Source organism: Buceros rhinoceros, unplaced genomic scaffold, assembly GCF_000710305.1.
Source record: "Buceros rhinoceros silvestris isolate BGI_N320 unplaced genomic scaffold, ASM71030v1 scaffold2929, whole genome shotgun sequence".
Classification (NCBI taxonomy): domain Eukaryota; kingdom Metazoa; phylum Chordata; class Aves; order Bucerotiformes; family Bucerotidae; genus Buceros; species Buceros rhinoceros.
Genome location: NW_010430744.1, coordinates 6,648 through 19,149, shown reverse-complemented (window position 1 = coordinate 19,149; position 12,502 = coordinate 6,648). Strand labels below are relative to the sequence as shown.

The 12,502-nt window shown below is 46.8% G+C and overlaps 1 protein-coding gene across 1 annotated transcript in view; it reads right to left on the bottom strand.

Annotated features, from left to right (window-relative positions):
• Positions 1-1,051: 1,051 nt before the first annotated feature.
• The window catches only part of MTMR9 (myotubularin related protein 9), a gene marked incomplete at its 5' end in the record, with an annotated part of 14,815 nt that continues 3,364 nt past the window's right edge, over positions 1,052-12,502 (bottom strand). Inside the window, 4 exons of the mRNA XM_010143124.1 lie at positions 1,052-1,235; positions 3,144-3,305; positions 4,624-4,841; positions 6,376-6,549. Coding sequence (XP_010141426.1) covers positions 1,052-1,235; positions 3,144-3,305; positions 4,624-4,841; positions 6,376-6,549 — 738 coding nt within the window. The remainder of the gene's footprint in view (positions 1,236-3,143; positions 3,306-4,623; positions 4,842-6,375; positions 6,550-12,502) is intronic.

The following is a 12,502-nucleotide window of genomic DNA, read 5'->3' as shown; positions in this document are numbered from 1 at the left end:
CTGCCTTTTTCAGGCTTTGTAAGTATCCCTGTATCTGATCAGAGAATTTTACCAAGAACAAACTGGTGTAGGGGCACTGAAGTTCCGGGATGAGGATATTAAGCATAAAAGCACAAAGAGTAGAACTAAGGTTTTGTGCTTTAGTTTAAACGGTGTTCTCAAAAAGGGATAGATTCACAGACTGGGTTGGGTAAGAAGAGACCTTCAAAAATCATCTGGTCCAACCCCCTGCAGGGAGCAGGGACACCTGCCACTAGAGCAGGTTGAGCAGAGCCCCCAACCAGAGGAGGTTGCTCAGAGCCTCGAGGTCCAACCTGACCTGCAGTGGTTCCAGGGATGGGGCTTCTACCACCTCTCTGGGCAACCTGGGCCAGTTTCTCACCACCCTCAGTGTAAAACATCTCTTCCTCATATCTAGTTTGAATCTCCCTCTTTCAGTTTAAACCCTTTTTCCTGTCACAACAGCCCCTCCTCAAAAGCCCCTCACCAGCTTTCTGACAGGCCCCTTGAAGCACTCAAAGGCCACACTAAGGTCTCCCCGCAGCCTTCTCTGCTCCAGGCCGAACACCCCCAGCTCTCTCTCCTGTCCTCCCAGCAGAGGGGTTCCACCCTCGGGTCATTCCTGTGGCCTCCTCTGGCCCCGCTCCAGCAGGTCCATGTCTGTGCTGTGCTGAGGAGCCCAGAGCTGGACCCAGCACTGCAGGGGGGTCTCCCCAGAGCAGGGCAGAGGGACAGGACCCCATCCCCCAACCTGCTGGCCACGCTGCTGGGGATGCAGCCAGGACACAGTTGGCTTCCAGGCTGTGGGCACACGTTGCCAGCTCATGTCCAGCTTTTCATTCAACCACACCATGTTGCCCTGAACGCACAAAACAGGCAGTTCCCCCAACCCAAAAAACTACCATCAAAGGCAGAGGCCTCATGGAGTGATAGAGGTACAAACAACTCAGTTAATGACGTTTCTCCTTGGACCAAGGCCATTCACACTAAGCAGGGCTGCAGCAAGGCCCAGCCCGTTTGCTGCCTCTCAGTCTGTTTCTCAGTACAAGAGTCACTGGAACTGATTGCTGCTTTGTCCGTAAGGGTTTCTTACCTGCAGCCACTCCCTCACAACAAGAGATTCAAAGCCACGTATGGTCCTGCACCTTGGATCCAAGATAATCTGTGCCAGAGAAGTCACTTGGAGTGTTGAATCAGTTCCTTCAGTCCCATGGACTAATACTGATGCACCTTCCCTGTTAAAGAAAAAGGCAAAAAGGAGTAAGAGCACAAAGGAGCAGAACACGTCCCAAGGACACACGTATCCCAATGGATACCAACGCATCCCATGGACACCCTGACAATGCTGAGGTTTTGCTGGATCTTTTCCCTCTCTTCCCATCTCCCCAGATGCTCCGTAAAATGCTACTATGAGATTCTTGCCCAAACGTGGGTTTTACTACAAGAAAATGAAGCCAATAAGCCAGTTTAGGAGAATTAAAGACAGAAAAGGCAGAGCTTGGCCTCCAGAAAGGCAGCAGCATTAGTGTGCTGAGCAAGGAAGCTTGTCAAAGAGCCAAGCACAAAGGGTCCTCACTCACCAGCCAGCACAAGTGAATCAGCACATGAGCAGAGGGAGCTCAGACAGTTTGGAGAGGGAAGGTTTTGCACACTGCTGGGGGCCCATGTGCTGTCATTCCCCAGTAGGGACTGTCTAGGACAGCTGATTCCCTCCCCTCTGCTCCATCCTGTATTTGGATAGAATTTCAGAAACTCATCCATGTGCTCCTGACTGAAGGACTAGATGGTATTAAACAGCTTTCATTGCCCTTACTCTCCCCAAACCTTGCCCAACGTCTCACTTCTGTCGACATCCATGACATCCATGACTCCCATTCCATGGGAGGGAATACACTGCAGGTTGTATCTGTTCCTGTGCAGAGATTCAAGGCGAGCAGCAAAGCATAGGTAAGAAAGATCCACCTACTCAGCAAGTAACCCTGCAGATATTACTTGCTTTATGTCACAACATCTGTCCCAGCCATTCCCTTCCTGTGGCCAATATAACTGAACTATCAGGTCGTGATTGAGCTGACATACCTCCAGGCTGGGAACAAGGCGGGCCAGGCACCAGTGCTGCGCTGGCCTGCCAAGGCTCCAGGTCAACAGAAAAAGCAAAGCTAAGGTTCAAAATGATGAAATTGTCCACTGTCCCAACATGTCAGAAGAGTTTCGTCACCAATGTTTCTCGTTATACATGTGGGAAAGGATTATAGGTAAACCTATTGGCCAAGAACAATCGTTTCCCGGCAGTCAGTAACGAAACAGGCACTGTCAGCACTGTGAAAAAGCACCGCAGCTCCTAGTTAATGCCGTGATGCTCTTTTACCAAGGGGACTGCAGTTCAGCCTGCTCATGTAGCTGTATCAGGTATTCCCTGGCTGGTATGAAAAGGAAGGTTTTCGCTGGGTTTTGAGAAGAGCTTTCCCCTCTCAGAGCCACAAAGAAATCACCTTTAGAACCCTGCATTTGGTCTCACAAACCCAGCTCTTGCTCTGCAGCCTGAGGTCTGACGGCAAGTTAGTCAAGTCAGCAGTATTTATTAAAGAAATGCCAGGTTAAAAGAGGTCACGAGCACACACAAGGGATGAAGTAAGGCTTAGACAGGACTATGGGGATAAAAATTTCCAAAGGGAATACTACTGGAGCAATTCCTGTGGAAAACAGGAAATGCCGTTTGTATCTCCAGAAGTGGAGTGGGGTATTGGAAACTTCCAGCTGAAAAAAAGGAATTTTAAGAAGCAATTCTGTGTTCTTACTTTATTAGGGCACCAAACAGCATTTCAGATGGGCCCATTCTAACCTAAATCTTCAATAAAACTAACTAAATTAGACTGGTTACATCAGACATGGAAATATACCTTATCTAGAAGATCAAATACATATTTTTAATCAAGATTTCCTCCCTCAGGCTTGTACTTCTAAAAATACAAGCACGATTTACTGGAGGAACATTCCATAACTGTGATGAAGCAGTATCTCGCATGGGTATGAGCAAGCCAGTCACGGTGGCCAGTTACTACCACTTAAAGTGAAACTAGAGGTATTTAACAAGCGATCTGTTAAGTGGATGAGAAACTCAAGGCTTTCTCAAAAAGACTTACCTATCGATGCACTGAGCAGCCAGACAAGCTGCAGTTAGTATCTCCTTGATGTGAGTCAGCCAGTTGGAAGCTTCCAGTTTACTGAGCCAGCGGTCCATGTTGTGTGACTGGTCATTACAAGCTTCCACAAGTTTGATGAGGCTTTCCTGCAGAATGTTAAACCTTTGGAAAGAGAAAAATATCATTGAAAACATAAGCAGTAATACAGCAACCAGGACAACATGCTTACTGAAACACACTGATTTTAAAACAAAGCACTGTGATTTATATGCAGTTTTCAAAAAGTGCGACCCTGCAGGAGTCACGTCTTCTTTTTCAGCAAACCTGCTTCCACCAGTACTGCCATGGCTCCTGCCAGCAGAATGCCACCCTTCACACATCTGCAGTCTCCTCCCTTTCAAAACAAATTGCTTTGTAAGGCACTACAGCAGTTGGGCCTTTTCCTTTTCTTCCCTGAATGTGTGTGTGTGCACATGTTCAGCCTATAGAACCAGAGAATCACAGAATCCTTTTGGTTAGAAAAGACATTTAAGATCATCAAGGCCAAGATTAACCCAGCACTGCCAGGTCACCAATAAACCATGTCCCTCACAGCACCGCATCGATGTGTCTGTTAAACCCCTCCAGGGATGGGGACTCCACCACTGCCCTGGGCAGCCTGGGACAGCCCTGCACAACCCCAATGGGATAGAAATTGTTCCTCAGGGCCAACCTACTCCTCCCCTGGTGCAACTTGAGGCCATTTTTTCTTGTCCTGTCTCTTGTTACTCGGGAGAAGAGACTGACCCCCACCTCACTCCAACCTCCTGTCAGGGAGTTGTTGAGAGCGAGAAAGTTTCCCCTGAGCCTCCTTTCTCCCTCAGCTGCTCCTCAGTGCACTTGTGCTCCAGATCCTTCACCAGCTTCATTGCTCTTCTCTGGACACATTCCAGCACCTCAATGTCCCTCTGGGAGTGAGGGGCCCAAATTGAGCCCAGTATTCAAGGTGCTGTCTCACCAGTGTCCTGGTCCTGCTGGCCACACCAGTGCTGATACAAGCCAGGATGCTGTTGGCTTTCTTGGCCACCTGGGCACACTGCTGGCTCATCTTCAGCCATCTATTGATGAATATCCAAGTCCATGTAGAATTTTTAAAAGCAAAACCAAACAGTTGAAAGCAACACTCAGGAAATTCCTTCTGTTAGCTCCTCAAGAGCTGGCTTTACAGTGACAAGAGGAGCAACTGCTCTCCAGCAGCTGCAGTATCATTACTGCATGCCTGTGTAGAAGGATTTCCCAAAACTAAGGCTTCAGAGCAGTTGAACGAGGCCAGACTAAAAGTCTATTTATTTTAGTAACCCTGCCTCCAAAAGGACAAGCAATATTAGATGTCCAGAGAAAAGTACTGGATAAGAGGAGTGTGACTGCCACAGAACATTGGCTCTGCCAGTGCAGCCCTACAAAGCCAAACACAGAGGAGAACCCGTGTGGTTACACCCACCTTTCAATACATTTGTGGATCCTCCTCCACTGGGGATAGTGTGCTTCTTGTTCAAATCCCCCTCCTTTGGCCCTGGCCTGCTGGGCAACATTCAAGGACCTCGTATCGATAATGTAGCCACGCTTGCCAGGCCGGAGTGTGGCATTAATGAGCTTCTCATCTTCTTTACAGCGTCTCCCGTTTGTACCTGTGAGAGGCTGGCTGCTTCGCATCATCACCTGCAGCGACAAATAACCATGAATTAAGCACTGGAAATGGAGGGACTTCAGATCAAAAGCACTGATCACATGGGCTCCAAGTCAAGGACAGAGATTTAAAAACTCATTCTGCAAAGGACACTTCTTCATGGGAGCTCTTCCTACAGCTGCTCTTCTCCCTTGCCCTAAACCCTTCAGTTCTTTTAAGTGCAATCCCTTGCAGGGACTGTATTTAAAAAACAAACCAGAAACCCCTGAATTGAGCAATCATTTGGCAAACCACTTTCTAAATTACAGACATCTTCTTAGAGGCTTTAGCCCTTTAATTACTCCTGTAGAACCATCTTTACAAGCCACTGCGCTGGCTTCCTGCTGATGGCTCCTTTGGAAACCAGCATTTGCAGGATTATCATCTTTAAGGTCTCTTCCCAGCTCTGTTTTTGTAACACTCAGGTCATGCTTGTGTTAAAGACACCTCTTAGGTACAGTTTTACCCAGGCCAGTAAACCTTAGGACCACAGATTTATGAGCTGAGCTTTCTCTGCAGTAGATGCCTATCAATTCAGAAAGCTTCCCATCAGCTCAAAAGATAACTATAAGGTGAGGGCAGCCAGTCAGCAACCCCAGCAGCACTCAAGACTCAGGAGAGCAGGTGACACTGTCACAGGTTCAAGCACTCCGAGCCAAATGCTGTTATATTGCTCACACTCAAAACCTGCAAAATTTGGAGAAAATAGAACAAATCTACCTTCAGTGACCTTCAGTCAAACCGAGAAAAAGCAGAAAGCACGACTGTTATGAAGTTGGTGGGTGGCTGATTTTAAAGCAAAGCAAAAACAAACCCCAAAGGTACCACCAAGGCAGTCTAGACATCACCTAACTGAGGGCAGCAGGAGGTGAGAACACAACCGAGCATTTGACTCGGAAGCCTGGATCAAGTTTACAAGCTGCAGGTTGGACATCCCAACATCCTCAGGGTGGTTACATCAGCAAGAGATACAAAGAATTACTCAACAATTGCATAAAGGGCATTTCTTAATCACAGTGTATCGGTCCCTCCATTAGCTTTTGGTTTGTTGAGGAAAAAAAAAAAAAAAGAGAGTTTGCAGCTCCTGAAACGTGTTACACTGACAGGCTGCGAGAACAGATTGTTCTGATCGTTCTTTCAACAGCAACACACCAAGTGGTGCTGACTCTGGACACACTTGCTGTCATCATGACTATTATGAAGGAGATGTCCCACCACACCGAGACAAGCCCATGTGGTTCCTGCCATCCTTTCAGCATCAAGCCTCTTGGCAGACAACGCCAGTCAAGATGTCAGCAGTGGCTTTACAAGCCTCATCTTGCTCCTACTGCTGCAAACAGGCTCCCAAGCAAGCGGGCTAATGGTTATTCCACCACCCAGAACCAGCTTCATCGCCTACACTTAAGTCGGAAAATAAACGGAGCGAGCATCTCATTCAGCGTATTAAGCCTAGAGCACGAGTTGTTTTTTGATTGAACATATTCACCCGCTTCCCTCAGGCCCAGCCAGCACCCAGACGCTGCTCACCATGCCGTTCTTCTTGTGATAGTAGCTGAGGACCGGGAAGCGACCGCCGTGGCGAAATGTGGCAACTTTCCGAAGCGCTTCATCATCGATGGATTTGGGGACAATGACAACTGGAGGGTAGGAGGGACAGACAGAGGATTCCTTATTGATGCAGCTCAGACGCCATTCATCTGTCTAAAAAAGATCAGAACATACAGGCTATGGGTCAGAACATTGATTATTACTGTTACAGCGTAATATATGAGGGAAGAGGAATTCCACATTCAGAGTAATACTGGTGATGTGTTCCACTCCATCTGCACCACAGATGAAAGCTTAGTTGTCGCTGCTGGTGTAACCCCTTCTGTTCGTCCAGGACCTCTGGCGACAGTATAACCATGCTCATCAGTCAGATCAATCCAGCACCAACAAAGTCACCCTGTCTCCAACAAAAATGTGGCAGAAGAGCTGCTGTTCAAGAATCAAAAAGCAGTGCACTCCTCACCCACTCAGATGTTGTATAATACAGATACTAGAAGGTAGACTCCTGCCTGGTCCTTTTAGTATCCATTTTACAGGTCTGTTGACCAATTATTTGTTCCCCTCACACCTCTTGATGCTGCCTGTGATAATATCTTGTGGCAGCAGCTCTCAGAAGCTCATTACCCAACATGCAGATAAAGCTTGTAGGCGACCCCAGAACACAAATGTTTTCCTCCATCAGCAGATTTAGAGGAAAAAAGGTTGATTTAGACACAGGTAACATGGGCTCAAACCTCAGTCTGTGCTGAGAGCAGAGTTAGTAATGCTGTCCACAAGACAAAGAACACCAAGAGCATCCAACTCCAGACAATGAAGCTGCTTTGAGGTTAAAACTGCAATTCAACATCTCCAGCTTGGTTCTTTCTCGGGGCTCTGCTTTACATAAACCACTATAGCTATTACATAAGCACCTCCTGGAACCAGCTCAACATCTAAGCACAAAGGTCTTATCAGGTAGCTTTTCAGTTTCCAGCAGCCTAACACTTATGAAAGAAGTGCTGGATCATGGCACCCTGCACCCTTGCAGGCACTTGACACCAGAACTCGAGCTACCTGATACTCAGGGTAAGGCACGGGACATGGCTTCAACTCAGGCAAAACCAAAGGTCAACGAGCGGCCTCACTGATGAGGAATCCTCACCTATTGTCCAGGCTGGAAGAGCTGACACTGCCCTAAGTGCAGCCTCACACAAGCCCAGCCTTCAGAGAGGGCTTGGTGCTTCTGGGCTGCTACCACACCACTGCCTCTTGTGTCATTCTCCTGGTGATCTGGGCACAGCAAATGGCCGTGAGGCACATTTTCCCCAGGGACATGTAGCACATGGAAAGTAAGAGGAGAGCACGACAGTCAAATTATGAGGTGACAGAACACCCAAAACCCCATGTCAGTTCAGGAAGGTTGGTCTAATGTGTTAATTACACAGCTCTGATCAGAAGTAGATCTCCCTTCCTCGTTCCTTTCTTCCAGAAGTTTACTAGCTCCTGCCTTACACCTCCTGACCAGTACCTGGTTACATAAACAGCTCACTGGTCCAATGGAATACTAAGATCAATTTAAAAAGGTTTTCAGGCAATGGAATCTTTCCTTCAGATGAACAAGCTGAACGGATTCACAATACTATCCATCATAAACCTCTGCACCAATACAGGTCGGGGCGACCTGCTGGGAAGCAGCTCTGGGCCCCAGGACCTGGGAGTCCTGGTGGACAACTTGTCTGTGAGCCAGAAGTGGGCTCTTGTGGCCAAGACCAACGGCTACCTGAGGGGCATGAAGAAGAGTGTGGTGTGTAGGTTGAGGGAGGTTCTTCTCCCCCTTTATTCTGCCCTAGTGAGGCCACATCCAGAGTCCTGTGTCCTGTTCTGGGCTGCCCAGTTTCAAGAGAGACAAGGAACTACTGGAGAGGGTCCAGTGAAGGCTGTAAAGATGAGGAGAGAACTGGAGTATCTCCTTGCCAAGGAAAAGCTGAGAGCCCTGGGGCTGTCCAGCTGGAGGAGGGAAGGCTGAGAGGGGATCTCATCAGTGCTGACCAATAGCTAAAGGGTGAGTGTCAAAAGGATGGGCCAGACCCTTCTCAGTGGTGTCCAGAGGACAAGGGGCAACACGCACAAACTGCCACACAGAAGTTCCACCAGAACATGAGGAAAAACTATTTTGCTGTGAAGGTGGCAGAGCCCTGACCCAGGCTGCCCAGAGAGGCTGTGGAGTCTCCTGCTCTGGAGAGATCCCAAACCTGCCTGGACACCAAACTGGGCAACCTGCTCTGGGTGACCCTGTTCTAGCAGGGGGTTGGACTGGATGATCCCTAGAGGTCCCTTCCAACACCTGCCATTCCATGGTCAGCAGATCCAAGGCACAGGAGACAGAACAATTGTCCCTTTTGGTGGCAGTGTAAGAATAAGACTCTGGGAAAGGTGCACATTGTGTGCATGATCATCATCAAGAACAGCAATTGCTCCCTGCGTTCAGGAGCCTCTCCAGACAGGTTTGCACTGTTCTTGTTGTAGGCTTATTTCATTATTCATTAGCCTAAAACAAGTTGTCTGAACATCTACACTTTATAACAATCAGAGGTTCTCCCAGACAAAGTTAAAAATGCTGCCAGCAATCACATCACAGACGGAGATGAAAAGTTCTGGATCATATAAGGGAGGCAGCTGATCACAGCTCACACTTTTAATGCAACAATGATATTTTATAGCTTTTTGGAGTGTCTACATTAAATTACAGCAGATTTCACATGATGGTGTGAAAAAAATATGAAAAAATATGCCCAGATCTAGAACAGAACTGATGGATATGGTACTGCCACAGGGGCTGTAGGGAAGGCAAAGTCACAACTCCCTGGTTTGCTTTTTGAGAGACTGGCTGTCACTGATGTCACTGGTATGAAAAGGGATGAAGAGTATCAACCCGATTTATCTCCCACTTTGGTAATTTAACTCTGCCCACAACCTCCTCTCCTCACCATTTATAACTCAAGACAGATGATGCTGTTACATCACCCAGTTAGAATTTACTGTTACATGGGAAGGAGGAAGAGAGCAGCAGAAATTAGCACCATTTGTCTTCCGTGGCATTGCTGCCTCTGCAGAGGCCCCATTAACCTCTGCAGTGCCAGCTGCGGGCTGCTAAAATATCCTCCCACCTGAACCGGGTGATAGCAAAACCCAACAGCGCGACTCTCTTGTTGGCTTTTGCCTGGAGTACGTCTGCAATCTGGAAGGAAAAATTGCCATGACTAACTGGAAGAGCGAGGAAACAGCAATTCAGGTCCGTGCAGCAGTAGATTCAGGAAGGAGGAAGGGCTGCAGTGAAAGAGAGGAGGCGGACCTTATCTTCAGGCATCATCAGGTATGTACGCTGCGTGAAATCCAGCCCAAGTACGATGTTAACGTACTCAGAGATCTGTACTTTAAGAAATCAGAAAAATAGTTAATTCCAGTTAAGGCTGGAAGCTGCAAAGGGTGGGGGCATGAGCAGAAAGGGGAGGACTCCTGCAAAAGAAGTAGCTAGAAGTGTTTTCTTAAACACTGTGCAGGATTAAGTCTTGTCTACTTTTCTTGTCCCAGTTAGAGACTGAGCTTCAAATGTTTCTGAAAGGCTCAAACAACAGTTATCCTTCCTCCAAACTTCTAATTGCAAGAATAGGTCATTTTCCACAAAACAGTGGGAAACAAGTCATGGTCTATTAATAATCCTTAAAAGAAAAGTCAAGAAACCAGCAGAGACCTCCAAGTATTCTGCAAAGCGGCAATGAGAGAGGCCAGCCCAAGGAACAGGCAGAAGGCAACAAGCCCTGATAGTAGTAACATGGATAAGAACTATAGCAGGAGATGCAAGAAAAGATTGATGCTTGTCTGGTAAGAACAAAACATGGGCTGTCCACACCACTGCAAACTGAACTAAAACGCAAAGAACTCAGTCTTAAGAAGCTCCAGTAGAGAAGATAAAGTGACACAGCTGAACTGGCCAGAACCCTGATCTCATGTGCCACCTAGTGCTTCAAGCAAAAATACAACGCTCACAACCAAAAGCTGAGTGAACAAGCAGTAACTACCCTCTGCATCTTTTACTCCAGACATTTTTTGTCTACAGTATCTCTAAGACCTTGTCTCGCAGCACAATAGTTTGGAGCCCACAGGCACTGTGGGGTTTTTGCTGTGACGCGTAGCAGAACGTTGAGCTGGTTTCTTTGTGACAATTCTCGGCTGAGCTACTCTGCTGATATGTTGGATTTATCAGAACAGCAGTTCATGGAAACACGTTTGACAAAAGCCCCGCTGACCTGAGCTGGTTATTCCCAAGAAAATGATCAGGTAGCACTGACACCACCAGCCATCAGCAAATGACAGCCCACAGAAACATCATTTGATCTAAAGAAACCGGGGAAATTAAGTCAAGGACTAAATGCAGAAATGTCATGATAGCGTGGTAGCCTACTTCATCCTGGGGCTGAGCAAAGTGCTGAGGGTTTGCTCTCAAATTCACAGAAACATCTAGTTGGAAGAGACCTTTAAGGTCATCAAGACCAACCATTCACCCTGCACTGAGAGGTCTAACCTCTCCCTCGGCACCACACTGACATGTCTTTTAAGTATCTCCGGGATGGGGACTCCACCACTGCCCTGGGCAGCCTGGGCCAGGCCTGCACAACCCCAACCTGGAAAAAATTGTTCCTCATAGCCAACCTTAACCTCCCCTGGCACAACTTGAAGCCGGTTCCTCTTGTTCTATTGCTTGTTACTTGGGAGAAGAGACCAACGCCCACCTCACTCCAACCTCCTGTCAGGGAGTAGTTGAGAGCCAAAAGGTCTCCCCTGAGCCTCCTTTCTCCAGGCTAAACATCCCCATTCCTCATAACATTTGCTCTCTAAACCCTTCAGCAGCTTTGTTACCCTTCTCTGGACATGCTCCAGCCCCTCAATGTCCTCCCTGGAGCAAAGGGCCCAAAACTGGACACAGCAGTCAAGGTGTGGCCTTGCCAAATTCCAGGGGCAACTTGGTCAGATCAATGCAATGGCATGAAATCATGCAGGTGTGCTGGGAGAAAAAAAAGAAACAAACCACATTTGGCACAACATATGCCAAGATAAACGTATAAATTATTATCATACAGTATAATAAGATAATAAATTCTTGAAATTTTTAATGTATCACCTAACAATTTTTTAATCTTAACTCTTATAGTTTTACTTTGCCATTATAGAATGTGTCCAGAGATTTAAAACAACTCTCCTGTAGCAGAAAAATGTTGAATTACTCCGGTAGTAGAGCAGCCCCATGGGTGAACTGCAGCGTTTGACAAGTTGTTACCCTGCTGGGGAAGGTAAAAGATAACAGATGCAGGCAGTTGATTTAATGGAGAGGGAGGTAACCTGAATTCTACTCCTTATGGGAGAAAAAAATGAAATCAGCTGTTGACTTGTTCTAGCCTGTCACATAAGACAGTTTAATTATGGAACAAGAAATATCTGGTTAACAGTATATTTATCTGTTGGTCAGGAAATGTAAATCATTTGAACGTGGTGCTTGTCACCTTGTGATATCTGAAGGTTGGGGTTAAAAGCCGAGAATTAATCAACAGCTGTTAGACACTTGTATTTTAAATAAATGAATCATTGCCCTTGAAACATAGCACTATAAAATAACAAGGGTTTTTAACTCTAAGGATTTTAAATCTAAGCCTTCCAGGGAGCTTATGGTCAGAAATCCAGGAGACTCATAAATAAGCTATCAACAGAAAGAGGGAAAAAATTAGCAGCATATCAACGGATCCACCTTGGCACCTGTATCGTGCTGATAAACACAGTGATCAAAAGTGATTTGATCCTGGAAATCTAACAGAGATTTCAGATACTCACGTAAAGCAAAATACGAGTGGAAGCAGAACCACCTCCTGCAATTTTTCCTTAAGGATTTCCTTCAGTCCTGCTCTCGCATTCCTCCCTTCTCACCAGCTGAAATTAAACCCAACACTGTGGTGCTGGTGATTGTAACAGGTCAGTTTGTTTGTCTTTTGCCAGCAGAGGAAGGCAGAACCTGTGAGTTGTCTCTCATTATGAGACAAAAATAGAAAGATCCCTGAATGCCTTTAATTTCCTGCTG